Consider the following 18,971-nt stretch of genomic DNA (forward strand, 5'->3'; position numbering starts at 1 on the left):
TCCACATCCTTTACAGACCCCTGAGGAGCCTGTGATATTTGTTGTAACCCTTTCCCACCACCCACTGCTTTTAACTCATTCTTGCCTAAGGCACCACACTACAGCCACCATGGCAAGACAAAGACCAGATGGTCTCACAAGGACTCTGTAGCGTTACATGCTCTTTTTGTCTTGATGCTGGTGGCGTATGGTTGTTACTTCAGCTCAATTCTGCTGTTTTTCTCTACTTGTTCATCTCAATAAGTATGGGTAGATGTGAACTAAGAAGGTTCTCTGATTTGGCACCTACAGATAAGTAGTGGTTGTCTGATGACAAGAGGGGTGAAGGAGGCGTGCTCATACACGGATGAATGTTCGAAGGCAGTAGTTAGGTGCTTCAGTATTTTTAAGGACACATATTCCCACAGCCAAACTGCCTACTCACTCTGTAGCAGGAAAAAAACCCAAGCTGTCTGCTGAGCAGGGACCAGATGGAAAGCTTTCTGTACTTCTTGCTGGAGCACCCGGCAAATATATGTAATTTTTATAAATGTATTTTTTGTCGACTAAAGCAATCTGGGACCAAATCTTAGCGAAGAGGCTTTTTTGCCTTCAAAACTGTGACAGTATTGCTTCCCAGGACCAGAGCTGGGCTCATGGCCGTGCTCCACAGCAAGAGAGAGACTCTTGGACCCTGCAGTCCCTTCTGTCCCAAAGACTTGTCCTGAATCCAGACCTGTTTTCTGTTCCCAGCTTTGCCTCTATCTGTTACCTGATTATAGGCAAGTCTCTGAAACCTTCTTGAACCTTTCACACGCTGTATATCATGTCTGGTCTACATCCACTACAGATTGCTAGGTCTACCAAACGCTACACTGCAGTCAGAAGCCAATATTTGTGTTTCTGTAATAAAAATTCTGGCAAAGAAGCTACTCTTCACCATGTGTTTGTACGGTGCCTCACGCCAGAGAGCGCTGATCTATTACAGATAATAAATAGTCATTGAATTGCTTATCTTTCTACCAATTCTGCTTCAGAGGAAGATAAGATCATTCACCTGCAGAAATCTTCATTGGCTTGGGAGCCTTTTTGTGCACATTTTCTATATTAATACCAAGCAGATTTAGTCTATTAAATTTAAGCGGTACATGGTGTACATGTTCATTATTGCCAACACTCTGTTTTTCAGTGAATGTGCTGTGCATATTTGTTTTAAGTATCAATATCAATATATGATTTTCTGATTTTTAGTTACTCAGGGTCTCTGAACAAAATTTGTCTCAATTTAAATCTTTATTTTTTAAGTACATCTGTAAATAATTTATTTAAAGTCGCAATTATAAAAACGCCAAAGCCTAATTTTATGCTATGTTCTAATGAAGCCTTTTCAATTTAAATTAAAATACTGAAATATTTCTGTTGCTAAAGTTTAGAAGAAAGTAGGAATATCCAACAGTGGAAAATTATCAACTTTTATCAAATTACCTGGAATAAGCACTGAAATGATAAAACAGCCTTTTGGAGCTGTAGCTTCTTTTGCAGAAGCACAGATAATGTTTTCTTCTCTGGTTAGAACAGTCCATTTCAAAGTGGAAAACAGATCTGAGGGCTGGGTTAGAAACATGTTCTCCTTTTTCTGTTTGTGATTGTAAAACTGATGGAGGACTCTACAACACTGCCTAAGTCTTGGAGGATATAAGGTCCAATACAAAACACAAGAGTAAGAGCATGTTTCAGACATTGAAGTGCAACAGTTTAGGGTACTGTAAGCCAGTAATATCATCTTTGTTTACAGTCAGTCTTTTTCTGGTTGAGAACTGGTTTGTACCTCTCACATGCAGAGGTATAGAAGTCTGTCTACAGGCACCAGCAGCAGTGCTGGGAGAAATGTGCAGCTGCAGGTGTACAGAACTGCCTTTGCTGTCAGAGCTGGACCTGTGTGCAATCCTTTGTGTCCAAGGCTATTTTGGTTTCAGGGTTTGTATGAGTGCACTTGAATTGCCTTGGGAGCCTGATCTCTCCCTGCTCACAGCACAGAGAATATTGGCGTTTCATTTTGCATACCAAACTAGTTTTTGTTATCTTCCCAAAAACTAGTTCTTGTTGTGTATCAGGGCCACAGGGACCAGAAGCACTCTGCACACTTGATGTAGTTATAGAGAGGTCCTGAGTAATTTTCTTCCAATACAAATTATTTTTTTAATATATGGTTTGATAAAGATCGGTTACAGTAATGTCTTGAGCAGATTAACCGTACTTGTGCTGAACTATAAATTTTCAAATACTGCTTTTCTTTACTTCGAGTTAAGTATTTATCCAAATATTGCTTTATGCAATTAGAAACTCATAAGGTGTCATTCATAGTTTTCCATACTAATTTGTAAAAAATTAGGAAATTGAGTATATCATTGTTTCATAAACATATTAAAAGTTGTATATGCTTGTTCTGTGCACAAAAAATATGTTCAATCTATTTAGATAAATTTATCTGCAGATCTTCATCTTTATGGTTAAAAAACAAGAATGAACATTTCTTTAGGAGAAGGAAACCAAGTAAAATAAATCATGAGTTTTGCTAGACAGTTCAAAATTTGATTGTCTCCAGTAGTGCCCGTGTATTAAATAGGTCCCTTTAGTTTGTGATAGTGGATAACGAACAAATATGTTGGTTTTTTCCTTGATTATGCAACTGCTAAGTGGGGACTTCACATTTCTACCTCATAGGCATGCTGAGATGTGATGATACATCTTCCAAGTATGCAACACTATTCAAATACTAGGTCTGATTTTTTTATTTCTTCCAAATATTTATTTATGAATATATGTCAACTTCTCCAGTCATTTTCTGACACGTGAGGCACTTCAGGTAGTTGAGTGTCTTGACTTGTATTCTGTGTGAGCTTTATTAAAAAAAAAAAAGAAATTAAAACAAGTGAAAAACCCTGCTCACAGAAGCAGTCAGTTTCTCTGTCTTTCTCTCTCAAAGAAAACATGTATTTGGTTCTTTCACAAAATATTTGTGTTCTGTGAAGGTCTGCAAAGGTTTCCATGTTCCACAACTGGCTGTCTTCCCATCTTAAGATGAATAAGTGATAGCAATTGCTGTTTCTTCTTTGCTGTTGAAAGGTTCATATGTGCTGACCTATTCTGGCATTTTTTGTTACACAGTGGATCTGCTGTTATAGTACGGCAAGAGGTGCTAGAGCATTTTCCATTGTTATTAATGCTAGCAAATTAATTTGCCAAGATCCTGGGCTCAAAACTTTTCAAAACATCTCCTTTTTGTGTTTGGTTCCCTGCATATTACTTTCAGAATGTTTTCAACTTAAGAAATGTTTTCCTGTTTAAAAAAAACAAAAAAAGTGGTGGGGTTTTTTGTTTTGTTTGTTTGCTTTGTTTTGTTTTTAAATGGGAATTATTTCAAAACAAAGGGAACCATTGAAGTTCTTTGGTTTATCTCTAGTTACTAAAAGTAATGAAATTTAATCCAATACTTGAAAATTATGAGGCAAGAAATCATTGTTCATTAGTCATGGAACAAAAGAGGTCAATGTACACCACCTTACGGCACAAAAAATAATTAGGTAAAAAATGAGTGGCCTATCTTAGTATCGATGTATGCATGTGCTGCAAAGAAAGAGAAATGTTTCCCAGTATGTGTAACTATCTCTGCAGAGGGAAAGAACATACAGTTCCACCTTGGTCCCAATTCTGGCAAAAGTATGACTAAGTATGATCCCAGTGTATGGGCAAAGATGCTGCCCAAGCATCACTGAGCATTTTCAGTTCTTGGTGTCTGAGTCATGGTAATCTCCAGACCATGACCCAAGTCCCACTGGGGCCATGAGAGAACAGTTAGAAATCCTTCAAGCTACATCTGGCTAGGAGGAGGATTGTAGCCCTCTGGGTGATTAACAGAAGCTCTGGAATGTGAGATTTTGTTGTAATCTTTATCTTAATGTGTAACAGCAAGTGTAATGGGAAAGCTGAGGGCAATCCTGTTCTCAATCCTGTTCTCCCCAAGGCCCTCGAAGGATAGTGACTGAGGCAGCTTATAGAGTTGCATATCCCACAGTTTCAGACAATTTTTAAGTACTTACTAACTGCAGTCTGAATGGGAAACAAATATTGAAGAAGTATTGTAGCTTGTTGAAAACAGCTGCTCTATACAAGATCAGGTTTTGGAAGTAAGAAAGGGGATGAAGTCAGCCAAGACGGTGCTTTTTACCTCTCTAAACGTGTGGAATTCAGACCTGTTTTTCTCACAACATTTACAGTTTTCCATTTTCAGTAAACTCCCATCCTTCCATGCATACTTAGCACAGCCATGACACAACCACTTTAGGAGAGTGCCTGCTTTCAGGCAGCGAACCACAACAAACCTAACTGGGAATGCTTGCAACAGGTTCATCTCAGAGCTGTGGGTTTTGTTTTTCATCATCTCTGTTGAAACTGCTTGCAAGCTGCCCTCTTAACATGTGCCATGCTCTTGCAGGCCAATCTGCCCCTGCTGCAGCGGGAGCTGCTGCATTGTGCAAGGCTAGCCAAGCAGAACCCAGCCCAGTACCTCGCCCAGCACGAACAGCTGCTTCTGGATGCCAGCACCACCTCACCCGTTGACTCCTCGGAGCTGCTTCTCGATGTGAACGAAAACGGGAAGAGGCGAACTCCAGACAGGTGAGCACCCCTGCCCTTCCATACCCTGCTCTGAGTTTCCCATGGGTCCGATGTCCTGACCTCCACCATGAAGAGGGGAGCTTGTGGGTGGATGCCTGGGGGAAACTTGGATGATGTTCCCTGGCGGGTGCTATGCTGCCTTCAGGTCCAACCTGACCTTGAATGTTTCCAGAGATGGGACATCTACCTCCTCTCTGGGCAACCTGTGCCAGTGATTCACCAGCCTCACTGTTAAAAATTTCTTCCTTATATCTAATCTGAATCTCTTACAGGTTTACAACCATTATCCCATAAAAGGGGCCATCCCATCATAACAGGCCCTGCTTATGCATGTCTGCCTATACATTCATACATATATATAGAGAGAGAGATTTATATATACATATAAATACATATATATATATACATATATATACATATATTTATATATACATATAAATCTCAGTGTATATAAATACAATACATGCATACACTGATTCAGTCAAGAAAATCACCTGAGGACATACTGTGGTCATATCCATATGGAAGTAATGGCCAGCCAGTACTGTACTACTTTGTGCATAATATTTCTGTGCATCATGAAGTGACAAGCAGCAGATCATGCCATCTCCACATGCAAGTCCTTTGCATTTGAGGTTTTGTTGGACTAAACAGTAAATATGAGGAAAGTGGCTAGGCATTTGCATTGGGAAGTAGAAGGCAAACCCTAGAGCAGTAAGGGCTTTGATTCCTTCTGCTGTGCCATGGTTCCATATCCATATATCCAATATGCATAAGGATATTTCTTCCAAACAGGAGAAATGCTCACTGAAATCTGTTTTGTTGTTGAGCTGAGTAAAGAGTCCATGCAGAAATGGGGCGAGTGCATGTGTGTGTGAGCTACAGTAGCTTTAGGGCTATGGAGCAGTTTTTCTTTTTTGAATAAAGCTCTTTGTTTAGTGTTACAAGAAAATGACTCTTGTGATTATTTATTTTCAACTGTCTTCCCATACTAATGTTGGAAATTCAACTATCATTTACATTTTATCTTTAAGAGACTCAAATATTGTATTTTCATAGATTTGTTCGCCATGGACTTTATAGTGTGGATAACTTTTTTAATGCTGTTCTGTCAAATGCCACTACTTGCATGCCTAAGGCATGGCAAGCATCCTAGTTATCCTTTAAATGAAGAAGCTGAAGATTTGCAAAGTCAAGAAGCCACATAAGTTTGTAAAGATGACATTTTTGTGTAGGAACAGGCTGAGATAGCACAAAAATAAAGGGAAAACAAAGTCTGAAAGCTCATAGTAAAACTTTAAACTCATAGCAAGAAGTGAACAGTAAAATTTAAAGTAACATAGCCATTAGATAGACAAAAATGTGAAAGTGTTTGAAATTAGCTTGTCTGAGATTGTGTTTCAGGAATCACTATCAACCAGCAAGGAAATTAAGATACCAGCAGAGAAGCTCTTTTATGTGTACCCTCTTTTCACCATTTTTCCCTGACAACTAGACCAAACTGAAACAGCCATTGGGGTTAACACAAGCCTGCTAACTGCACCCCAGAAAGATTATTAATTTTCAGACGTTTTACATGTAGTCTATTACTCTGTGCAAAGAGATAAACTTTCCAAAGGTGAAGTAGCTTCCTGGCATTTCAAAAACCTCATCCTTTCTTTTTGACTCTGCAGTTCATTGCTGTCATGAAGAATGCTCACCTGAAAGGAGACTGCCCAGTTTGCCCATTGGAATTGTACCTTGAGCTTAAAAAATAAGTTGGTTTTTTTTCAGTATCAAACAACCCTGTCACTGGTTAGTCACATCTACTTCTCCATTGACTATGACTATGATTAAAGCTATATGGAAAAAAATATGCAGTCGTTTTGGCTGAGCTAATTTCAGTGGAGTTGTCTTGAGCACTCAAGAACATTCATACTACAGATGTAGTAAAAAGAACAAGTTCCTTTTGGAAAAATTATTAAATTTACTGAATGGGAGTCTGCATACCTTTTGATTTGGATAATGCAAGTAAACCAACCACAAAAAGCTATCCTCAGAGGTTGAAAATGCCCAGACTGGGTGAATATTGAAACCAAATACTTGTCTGGCTTTATACTCATTACACTATTAATTATTTTAATTGTTTACAGAGAAGCAGGAGAAAACATCTGGAGATATGTATACCTTTTGTTTAGATATCTAAGTAATTTTCAATGATACTAATACAAATACAGAAGAAGATACCAGACATCCTTTAAGAGAAGGGTTTTCTGTGACTCTGTGGCTAGCATATGGAAAAAAATTGCTAAAAGGCAACATCTTTCCAGGTGAACTAAATGCAGTTGGAGTAATTTTGATTGGAAATATATCTCTTAATGAAGTAAACTGTGGTATCTTTTTCACTTCTCAAAGTATATAATATATATATTTATATACACGCACACATACATACATTTTATATAATGTGTGTTATATATATACACACATATATATCTCATGTATAGATGTGTATGTGTAGAAATATATATCCATCCACACATTCATATTGATATTTTTGTTTGGGCATTAACTGCATACCATTGATTCCAATAGAGGTAAAATATAGTATGGGATTAGGCAAAGGAAGTGTAACATGTGTTACATGTAACCGCATCCACATCGTGATTTTTTGTTAAAGAAAATCCACATACAGTAATTTTTTCTGCTTATAATTTCAGAACCTTTTCTGCATATGCATTTTCCAATTCTGGTTATTTATCTGCGTATTCAAGTCTACTGTATGTGAGATTTTATAGAGCAATCTGACAGCAGAGCTTCGTGTTTTACTGAATGTTTTCATGGTGCATATGGTCTGACATGGATGAGCAGCCACGGTGAGATTTTGGAGTCTATTAAACTAGCTCATTAAAAAGATCAATCTGTTTCTGTAATAACACTGGGAACCATCAGTCACTGCAAGAGGGGAAAACTGACACCTGAGGAGACAACACATTTTGGTAATTTGTTCATGACATGTCATGAACAAAGTGTTCACTATATTTTGTTTACAACTTTTGGAGTTGACATTCTACTGTAGTAAAGCAAAGGAACTTGGACCAAAGTGAGATTTTATCTTGGTGAATGAATGCTTAGTTACAAAGGACATGATTTGAAATACATTAACCACAAAAAACTTTTTGCTAATTAGTCATCCTTTGAGCTTGCTGGGAAAGGCTGTATGGTGCATGAGCATGTCATATAGTGACTCTACATGTGTGACAGTTGCCTACAAAGTGGATATAGGATAGCAAAAAACTCTGTTAGAATAGCATTAATTTTGAGTGAGAAGCAAACAAAAGTGGCCGTGATTGTGTTGTGACTGTGGAAGTGATTGCTGTACACTTGGCACCAATAACCAGAAATACGTGTCAAAGGTACCTGGGCACAGAGATCAACTTCGATAATACTTTTAAGTAAATCTTATTTGAAGAGGCTTCTCCACATCTCAGCAAGGTGAAGGATGCTTACAGCTCTTACAACTATGCTCCTTGGTAAGCCATGTGTAATTATGAGGAATTTTAAGAATTTTCTTAATATGAACTGTTAGCAAGGCAGTAGTAATCATTTCGGTAACACAGTATTATAAACAAGTACTTTTATTCCAGCAAAGCATTATCACTTGTTTGGTCATCAAACCTTTATTGGTGGAAGTCAATTTAAATCAAAGCGCCTTGCACAAATAGCAGTTGAACAGCTTTACCTCATTTCTTGCAAGCTAACTTCAGTGTTCTTTGAAATTGGTGTAATACTCTTGATCAGGCAAAACCTAATTTTCCAGCCAGGCAGTTTTGCATAGTTAGATTTTCTACCCAGGAAATTGTCCATAAATTGCAATAATTTCAAACAAATTATAACCTAGAAACAACATAAATTCTTTTAAATGGGTACAAACTAATGACTACTGTCTATTCTGCTGTCCAAGTAAATCATAGCTCCAAGTAAAATGACCTCTTGTGTGTTTATAGCTGAAGGACCCCATCTATAATATTGCCAATTTTCCAAACAACGGTGTTGATTTACATGCACATCAAGGAAAATGTGCCCAACAGGAGCAAGAAAAAAGGTGTCAGGTTTCCTGCACATTCAGTGTTATTTGCTCTCTACAGCTTGTGGTTGCTTTGCAACATCAGATGAATCAGATAAAAAGCGGATGAAAACAGATTAAAACTGTGATGGTGTTATATTTGGAACTAGTATTCACATGGGTCTGCCAGTTACTGAAACAGGAAAACAGGAGTGCTTCCTCAGCCTCCTGGGGAAATGCTGACACCTTGTCCCAAGGGCTGAGACCTGAAAGAACGAGTAGGACTGAGATCAGAGGCAGACTAGTAGGTGGAGGTCAAACTGGCTGAATTATGGCATTTTTCAGTACTTTGTCTTTTATCACTGTATTCAGTATATTTAGATATAGTAAATTTGGCACTGATTCATGTTCTGATGAGGTTTTCTAAGTTGTTACTCTTTGTATATGTTATATGGTCAGAAACATAAAATGAGTCTGTGTACAGTAACATTCTGGTATTCTGCTAAGTGCAGAAAATATAAGAGTAAATTGTAGAATTTAAGTTTTAAGACCCAGAAGACATCACATGTCTTTTAATTTCAGTAAATGTGTTTTCAATGGTCATGTTAATTTCTGTGTTAGTTAAAGTTCAGTGGATATGCTGGTTTGTTGTCCAAGCTAATGCAGTGCATTCCAATTAAGGTAATTGGGTACAAAGTTAAGGTGATTAAGTACAAAACATTAATACACAGAGTGTTTCCCCACAGACAGTTCCTGGAGGGTGGTTGGTTGCTTTCTGGGGGAGGGTTTATTGTAAGGCAGTTGGTTTTAACGGCAGGCAAGAAAATTAGATTAAATTTACCTTTCTGTCAAAGTGACAAAATATTGTGTTATAACTAGGAAAGATACATTATGTCACCCATTTCTTACAGAGGATAAAGTTATTTTTTAAAAAAACTGGAATATATCAGCTGTTTAAGAAAGGTTTTTGGAGGGAGGAGTGAAACCTCAACAGTTTCAATATTTATATCTAATAAACTTTCTGATCAAAGCTAATATTTTGTAGGTTTTGTTTATTCCCATGGTAAGTAAACCATACTTCAGTAAAACGAAACTTCTGTAAAAGAACCTATTGAATTGACTCTAGTGTTTATTTTTTTTTATTTAAATAGAGAATTAGTTCAATGTGAGTTCAAGCTTCTCAGACAGAGGTGTCAAGTAGAGACTTCTTTGGAAATAGCTGATCATGAATTTAATTAAAGCGTATCTTAGAATATAAAAAAACTGTCCTTCTTCCCAATAACTCTTCCAAGTTGCCTGAGCATAAAACTCCTATCTAAAGTAACGGAGTGGGAAATCCTGAACGTTATTGAGGACTTGAGTCTAACCACATCTTCCTGCAAAATTAATTACAGTCACAGAACCTATGACCAGAATAGCCCAGACAGTGCAAAAATCTCTGAAGGAAGCATTTCTCATCACCTAGAGTCGTTCTTCCCCAAAATCTGTGTGACACTGATCTTGATGGGAGCTCATGGCATGCTGAGCTTCAGCACACTGGCATGCACTACCTTGAGACTGTCTGCTGTCCTCTTGAAAAAAACATTTGTTGAACTGCCAATTTCTCCTAATCACTATAAGCTATAGCACTACTGAAACTAGGAATTTCTTGGTCTGTAGCTTCATGTATCAGTTCATTGTTTCAGCTCTGTAATTACATATGTATCCATCCCATCAGCCAGTGAACCATCCCATGATTCAGTGAAGGCTGCTTGCTCTCCAGCCCCTCTTTAGGTGGCTCCATCAGAAGGCTCACCCTGCTAGTATTTCTCAAGTTACAGGGATGGATAGAAAAGGTGAATGAGTCCTTTGTACATTTTGCATGTGCAGTGTTATGAAATGTTCTGCAACACCACACGCTTGGAACAAAGTGCAAGAACAAACTTTAGTTCCTGATGATGCATGTGTAGATGGGGGTGTGTGTTCCTGAGCTCTGCTCACTAAGTGAATTAAAGTTCCTTTGCTTTATTTTTCAGAACCAAAGAAAATGGCTTTGACAGAGAGCCTTTGCACTCAGAGCATCCAAGCAAGCGGCCCTGCACTATTAGCCCAGGCCAGCGGTACAGTCCAAATAACGGCTTATCTTATCAGCCCAATGGTCTGCCTCATCCCACCCCACCTCCACCTCAGCATTATCGTTTGGATGATATGGCCATTGCCCACCACTACAGGGACTCATACAGACACCCCAATCACAGGGACCTCAGGGACAGAAATAGACCTATGGGTAAGGCATGTTGATTTTCTGCATTTTTTTTCAGGTTTCTGTTTTCCTTGTAATTCTGTATTGTGAACAGGATTTTTTTACCTGCCATTCAGATATAGTCTTTATTGCTGTTTGTCCATCTAGCTACTTCTAATGGCCTTATTTCAGATTTATATTTCTAAAAGTGAATTGAATTGTGTCTTAAGTAGGAGAGTCAGAAGAGGGAGGAGCCTGTGCTTTCAAAGCTGCATAGGTGACAAGGACACTTGGGTGTATGTCAGGCAAGGATAGGTAGAGCTTTCTATTTTTCTTATAATGCCAAATTTGTAATGATGACAACCTCAATATAGCTTGGTTTCGGCTTAAAGTAGAAAAAAGTTATTATCTTTTGGGAGAAGTGTTTTGCGTATGACATCTGAAGAGAAAAGTGCAGCATGGGGATATCTGCAGAGGATGTGAACCACAGAAGCATCAACCACACCCCGCGCAGCACAGTTTGGTTTAATGGGACGTCTGATGCTCTTGGGTTTGCCTGGCTTGCTTCACATCTGCACTTACTGTTCTTCCTTGTTTTAAACAAATCTTCAATAAAAGAGGAACACTTACAAATATTCAGCATCTGTATGGAGGAGGCTAAACAAAGAACAAGTGTTGGTTCCCCTTGAGTGTTGATAATAAATACTGGCTTGGTTGTATCATGTTGTCAGCTGCTCTGATATATGTGCTACATTTTAACCACATGTTGTTTAAACATCTGTGAAGGGATGAACCCTTAATGACGCTCTGTTGACATGGTAGTAATTACTGCATTTAGTGAAATAACATTGAGTTTATACTAATATTTTTTCAATTCTCTGAAGTACAGCTAGTATTCGATACACTGAGTTACCAAATAATAGCCTTGCTGACTTCAAGTAATGCAAATGAAAAAATACATATTGTATTCTGTTATATTTATGTATATAATAATTGTATATAGTCAGAAAGCGTTATGTCCATTTTTGAAAGATCATCTTACAACCTATAGAACTGGCAGAATTGAAGACATTAAATTGAACGAAATGGTAGCATCTTGTGTGGGAAAAAGTACTAAGGAGAACTTAGAGCAAAGTTTTTAAGCTTCCATTTTTTTTGTGGTGGTGGCATTCTGTATGCTACAACAGATAATGTATGATGTTTTTGTCTATAGGGTCTTTTTTCTTCTGCCTTTTTTTTCCTCTAGAGGACTCCCAACATTGTAAACATGATTTGCTCCCTTTTGGCAGGGTTGCATGGCACACGTCAAGAAGAAATGATTGATCACAGGCTAACAGACAGAGAATGGGCAGAAGAGTGGAAACACCTTGACCATGTAAGGGCTAAATATACTTTTATGTATAATTGTCTGAAAGGAGCCCTTCTAAGATAGGACTTTAAAATTTTTCTTTAAAAAAAAATCTGAATCCCAGGACAAGTTTTGAAAGCATTGGTGATTAAATCAGAGGGCTTGATGTTCCCCATGAGATAGCTCATACCAGGCCTTACTGTTAAGTGCCTTCTTCAGTATCCTAATTATTACAGTCTGCCAAAAGAGGAATGGACTCTTCTCTGTAAATGCTGAATCTGGGGCACGTTGAATTTTTTCTTTGAATTTAGTAGCTCTTAATTTGTAGGCATCAGTTCTGGACCAGATCACCTGGCCTCTGTGGTGCTTTGTGATACTAGTGGTAGGACTACAGCCTGTTCAGTCTTTTCCTCCTTGTCTTCGCTCTTCCTCCTGTGAATCCCTATTCATATAGTTTAGGATCACCAGTTAAAAAGGAAGGGATTATCATTCTTAAAACAAATCTAGAATTTTTCCAGCTATATTTGAGATAACAGAGAGGGAGGAACTCCATTATTAAAACCCAGGCACTCAGCACATTAATGTTTTCTTTATTTTTATGTCACTCTATTAATAAAATGTTCTTTTTTTTCTCTGCTCCATCAATCACTGTGAATAGTTGTTGAACTGTATAATGGACATGGTGGAAAAAACTAGGAGATCTCTCACTGTACTACGGCGATGTCAAGAAGCAGACCGTGAGGAGCTTAATTACTGGATACGGCGGTACAGTGATGCAGAAGATTTAAAAAAAGGTGGAAACAGCAGCAGTAGTCATTCCAGACAACAGAGCCCAGTGAATCCAGATCCAGTTTCATTAGGTACAGTATCCTCATTAAAAATTGTTTACAGAATCTCTTTAAGCTCAGCTAAGTGCTAGATGAAGTTTGTATTTGTTCTTCTAGTTGTTCTGTGATAATCCTGCTCAGTACGAGAGGAATGTCTAGGCGGGATTCTGACTTAGAGGCGTTCAGTCATAAGCCCGCACTGTGACAGTGATGATTGCTCTCTGCTGACTACTGAATTAAATATAACTCTTATGCCCTAATAGTCATATTTCTGGGTGGAACGACTTGAGGTTTTTTGGGTGACGCTTGGTAATTTGCCTTCCATTCAGCAAAGTCTGAGACTGGTGGGGTGGGAGGAAGAGCTGTTGTGTAGGGGTGGCAGGGCAGTGACATGTGCACTAACTCTCTGTCCCTTCTAACTCCCTCCGTTGCCTACTTGATTAAGGAAATCTGTAGGTGTTTCTACATTGTCTGCACTTTGAAACAGGGCTTTCACCATCTTAAATCAAATGACTTGGAAGTTGTCTTTCTAAGGAAATGAAGATATAAAGATAGGGGCACTTCTTAGCTGTATTTGGTTTCTGCTTAAGAAAGAAACAAGATTTGGGATGTCTACAGCCGTGCACGTCTGTGTCCACCGCTGCAGCTTGTGCCGGTGTGTCTGAGACAGTTTGGGTGCTGCTCGTTGTGTAGTTAACTTGGAGCCGCTCAGGCTTTGGCTTAGGTTGCAGAGCCCCCTTACAAGGACTGACCAAGCAACTGGGCTTTCACTCCCTGCGGACCTTCACAGTCGCACTTGCATGGTATCTCACACAGCTACTCCAAGAGGACTCTGCTATATAAAAACAAGCTTTTACTTTGTGGGTTTTTTTGTAATTTGTTAATACGTTGGCCTTTTTCTACCATCCCCTCACTTTCGTGGCAGTTATGGTAAAGAAACACAGGTGATGCCTTTTTTATTGTTCTTCGCTCTTTTGAAGAGAACAGCAAACTATGCTTACTTGTCTAATATTTATCTTCAAAAAATAATAAATTGTCTGTATTCAATGCCCTCTACTCAAAATCATTGTAAACTATGCTCATTAGTAGAATTGCATATGTGTGTTATTTTGCACTATATTTGATTTAAAGCTGTGGTTTCCTTTTGCCTTTATGAATAACTTATTAAGTCAAAGACTTCTTTAATTGCAAATAGAAAACCAGAAAAATCTAATCCTCTCTCTGTCATTCTCTTGGTAAATCTCTAGAGTTATTACTGTAATATTTAGTGCCTCTTGATAACAATTTTTTGTGTATGTGTCAAATTATCTGAGTCAATACCTCTATAAATTAGCTTCAGTCAGTGGAAGGAAGGGTTATGGAAAGGCCGTTCCCAAGTTCACTAGTAAGTCTAGTCCCTGGAGGAACTGTTCTCAGGAAGAAGCATTGAGGTAACGGCTTGTACGAATGGTATTAAATGTCATTTAAAGAAAGACTCATAAATATGGCACCTGAAATGGCGATCACATCTGTAGCTTTGGGAAGGACACTTGTGAGTAAGCTGCTAGATCAAAAGCAGTGGCACACTTCTCCAGTAAAGCTGTGATGCAAAAAGAGCTAGTCCATGGTGCTTGTAACTGTAGTTGGTAGGTAAAAAAATAAAAAGCAGCTAGAGTTTTTATATTTCTTCAAGGAAACTGGAACTCATGACATTCATCAAACCTTTGTAAATAATACTACAATCCAAGAAAAATAGTCATAACCACAACAACAGGTACAAAAGATAAAATGGAGATCAAACATACAACTAGATCCCTATATTAGCATATTGTTTATGTATTTGTCAAGATGAATTCTTGGAAACAGCAAAGTCTGCTGCCTTAAAAGACGTTATACAGCACAGCCTTTCGTATTGGACACACCAGTCATTTCTGCAGTGTACTGTGGGTACAACTGAACTGGTTGGAGTGAATCCATTCAATTTTAACGTGTCCGTTTTGGTTATTTGGTTGAAAAAATACTTCTTAGACTCATGAACATGAAACTTGGCTTGCTTTAGTGATGTAGCATTCATGTCAATCGTAAATATTGATAAGAAGTGCTTTTGTGTCTACCATGACAGGGAGAAAACACTTTCCTTGGAGTCTATGGAAGGGAAATCCTTATAGTTCCTCAAATCTGGTAGTAATCTAGTTAACAAAATGAAAACTCCTAACATTCAGACATATAATAAAGTTGAAGCAGTGTCCATAAGCCTTGAGATGCTTTAGGGCTTTTTATTTTAGTTTTGAAGTGAGAAGGAAGGGGTTGAAAAATTCATACGATGTTTTAATTAAAGTGCCACACCATGTAAATATTGGTGGTTTTGCTGCAGTGATTCTAAATATCAGTGATTCCACTTTGTACGTTTTTTTTTTAATGAGGTAATCCACCCTTTAAATCCATCTTGTCATCTCCACTACCAAGGGGGAGAAAAGAGGGCCATATGGCTACATTGTCTGTGCCTTTGTTTCTTTTTCTTTACAATTAAAATATCATCACTAAAGTGATAACATCTTGCTATAAACAGTATGCCACAGTCCTCATAGATAGCTCTTGCTGAAAAACTCTGAGCTTAAATTTAGCACTGATAGTTTAAGTCCAAAAGTAATTGAAGAAAATTCTGGTTGTTGTTTTGAACCAGTAGACTTTTTTTCTGCCAAAGAGTTTTGTGCTTCTTTTAATTTGACATCCCTGTAAATTATGTTGAGCATGACAGTTTGCAGTATCTAATCAATATTTTTCTGTTGATATTTTAATTAAGAAATCAAATGAAGTATTTGATCATTCATTTTAGTGCAATGTAATCCAATACACATATTAGTCAGCTACAACAGGTTACAAGCTGCCATTATTCTCCAATTGTGTGTAAGGTGAGTCTGCTCTTTTCAGTTTGAATAATACATGTTTATGAAAGTCTAAAAATGACTCAGACTTTATATATATTCACTTGATTAACAGTGATGGTCTATGAAGTGAATAATACATCATCCGACTCCTTCATTTCTGCTGAAGAATTTCAGTACTATATACTGCAGCAAGACTGCAACTTTCATCCTAATAGTGAATAATTACACATATCAGACAATGAATACTGAAATACACACAGTGAGATAAATTAAAGATGAGGGTTCTTCAATGTTGTAGGTTATAAACAAGATCTATAACCTTACTGAGTGCAGCTGTGGCTCTAGATAAGTGGTGTAGGCACACATCAGAAAGTCTGCAGCGGTGTTGGTATTTTGTGTCTGTTGAATTTATCTGAATGGAAATCTTACAAAATAGAGTTTGAAATCTCCAACTGAAGACTACCAATACCTGCAGGATTTGCCCTAGGAAACCAGGATTCTCAGAAGTATATGAATTTGTCAAAAACATGTAGGTTAGCAATTTCTTAATAAATTTTTAAATGTTAACCCTTTCAGATCTAGTTTATATTTTATCTAAGGTTGTTCATTGCCATGTTTTCAGTGTTAGCCAGAGCACTCCTGCCAGTACATGTCTATTCATGCTGCGACTATAAAACCGTTCCTTTGCCATTTGCAGTTAATTTGCTGTGATATGCATGATACTCTCAACATGAACTACCTGTAACGCTGTGAGTGCCACAGTAACATTTATAACTTGTAATTCTGGAATATAAAGCCTCTGTAATACTGGTCACTGATGATATTAAGTATTGCTCTTAATCCACTCGCTGCACGGGAGGTTTGGGCTAGATTGTGGAGTACTCAACTGCATACTGTTATGTAGGGCGCCAGCTGCAGGACCATTGCATGTTTGTGTGCTAGTGTTTGCTTATCGCTTGGCCTTTTTTGAGGATGATTCAGTAATATAGTACTTGTGTCATTTTACTTTTCTAATTTCTTTAAGATGAGAACGCAACTGTGTTTTGAACACAATTTCAAGGAGTGTTGTAATAGCCACAAAAATGTATTTGAGGGCAAAGAAGTGCATAAAAATACTGGAAACACGTGCCCCCCAACCAGGTGCAAGGTAGTCTCATTCAGTATTACACTTCAGAGTATTACACTTCAGATCTGTATTTATGTATTATTTGGAGTTGACATGCTTCTGAGCTTGACTCTTACAAACAAGGCAGTGAATCTTTGATATTTGTTGCTCTGAGAAGTTTTTTGTTTGTTGTCTGTTTCCCACCAATGGTATTCCATTTATTATAGGGTTGAATGAAGCAAAACTTGCATATGAAATATGAAAACCATAAAAATGCATATATATTTCATTTGTGAAATAATCTGTAATTCAGGGCTGGTTTTTTTTTTATTATGTAGCTTTTTTTATTTTTGAGCCCTAATGTTCAGTACAACATATATGGGTATTGTTGTTCCTGCCAGGTTTTCTTTAATACAGTAAATTCTAAGATCCTCAAAAGATCAGCTATTCATCTCCGTTTCTTAATACTTTGTATTATAGACTTGCATGTCATTGTCCAGTGATAAAACCCTCCATTCTTTTGTGTTGCCAACCCGTCTTTGGTCCTTCTTTCCAAATATGGATTAGAGTTTTGAAGGTTTTGAACACATCGTTTCCTTCTAAGTCTTTCTATTCTGTGATTCTTGGGTTTGGGCCTTATGAGTTCATATCCTTTATTTAGTCGTAGCTTTTCATCTCAGTTTCACTTCCCAGACCCATATATATTGCTGCTCTTACAACTCTACATATCCCTCCAGGTCTCTCAGTACTTTCAGCACCTGTTCTCTTTATCTTAAAGCCACCAAAAATGATTAATAGAATGTGAGAGCTGAAACCAAGGACAATTTTTGTGTGTTTTCCTCATGTGTATTGTTCTATTCCAGTCCAACAACTTTCGTGCTGTTTCACAAGTTTATTTCACATTAAAATAGAAAATGTCAAAACCATTTCTTATATCAAAAATCTCTCTTATTTTATTTCATTTAAGCACTTCACAGACAATTACTGATTACTCTCATGTATATGTACTTTTTCTTTCCCTTTTTGGGCTTTTTCATCTGGTTCAGTAGGAACTGGACTAATTATCAATACGCGCTTTCAAACTGTGCCTTGCCATCGAATTTCAAGTAAATGCAGTATAGTACATCCAGTTGGTCTTCATAATAACGTTGTTGCATTTTTACCATTAAAAAAACATTGTTATTATGTCTGACATGTAAAGCTTTTTCTGTTATCCTTTCCTATATGAGCTGCCATGTCACTTAAGGTTATTCCTGATTTTGTCAGATTTCATTCTGTTTCTTCCCAGGCAGCGTTTACTTTGACTTCTAGGTGCTGCAGTCAATCAGTTAATATGTTTTCCTCATTATGGCTTTTTGCAGTTGCTTTTAAATTTAGTCTTTTAGGGACTTTGCTCAATTATGTTACTCCTGGTTTGAGTTTTCTAGGTGTCCAAGTTAAGATCTTTTTTGCTGTAGTTTTCATGAGCAAATTCTGTGATTCTTAAGCTCAAGAACACCTTACCCTAAAAATACTACTAATATAAGACTTGTATCCTCTGGTTATGTCCTGTAGTTTAGCCTCAGAAAGACGATTGTTTTCATGGACTCATCATCACTGCCTAAACAATAGCCATGTTAATAATATTTTTCTTGTTTGGAGAATACGGTTTTTATTATCTTCATAAGTGCTTCTTGTCTTTTTTTTGTGCACCATTCCAAACTATGGGAAAGTCTCTCATAAGCTCTTGATTTAATTCTTCTTGCAGAGGATCTCATTCCTCATGTAAATAATTTGTGGTTGGAATAAGAGCTAGATTGATGTTTATGTTTTGGAAATTCTAACAATTAGCTGGCAATCTGGTCATTTATGTCATTGAATTCCATTTTTAGAAAATCATGTGTACCAAAAAATCAGTTCCAC

General features: G+C 37.5%; 1 protein-coding gene across 6 annotated transcripts in view; it reads left to right on the forward strand.

Moving 5' to 3' along the window:
- Positions 1-18,971, forward strand: part of RUNX1T1 (RUNX1 translocation partner 1) — a 112,612-nt gene that overhangs the window by 72,259 nt on the left and 21,382 nt on the right. For all 6 annotated transcript variants that reach the window (XM_027679077.1, XM_027679331.1, XM_027679156.1 and 3 more), the window contains 4 exons: positions 4,475-4,656; positions 10,717-10,967; positions 12,212-12,297; positions 12,929-13,130. In XM_027679077.1, coding sequence (XP_027534878.1) covers positions 4,475-4,656; positions 10,717-10,967; positions 12,212-12,297; positions 12,929-13,130 — 721 coding nt within the window. The remainder of the gene's footprint in view (positions 1-4,474; positions 4,657-10,716; positions 10,968-12,211; positions 12,298-12,928; positions 13,131-18,971) is intronic.

This window comes from Neopelma chrysocephalum, unplaced genomic scaffold, assembly GCF_003984885.1.
Source record: "Neopelma chrysocephalum unplaced genomic scaffold, ASM398488v2 Primary Assembly neopelma1_22, whole genome shotgun sequence".
NCBI lineage: Eukaryota > Metazoa > Chordata > Aves > Passeriformes > Pipridae > Neopelma > Neopelma chrysocephalum.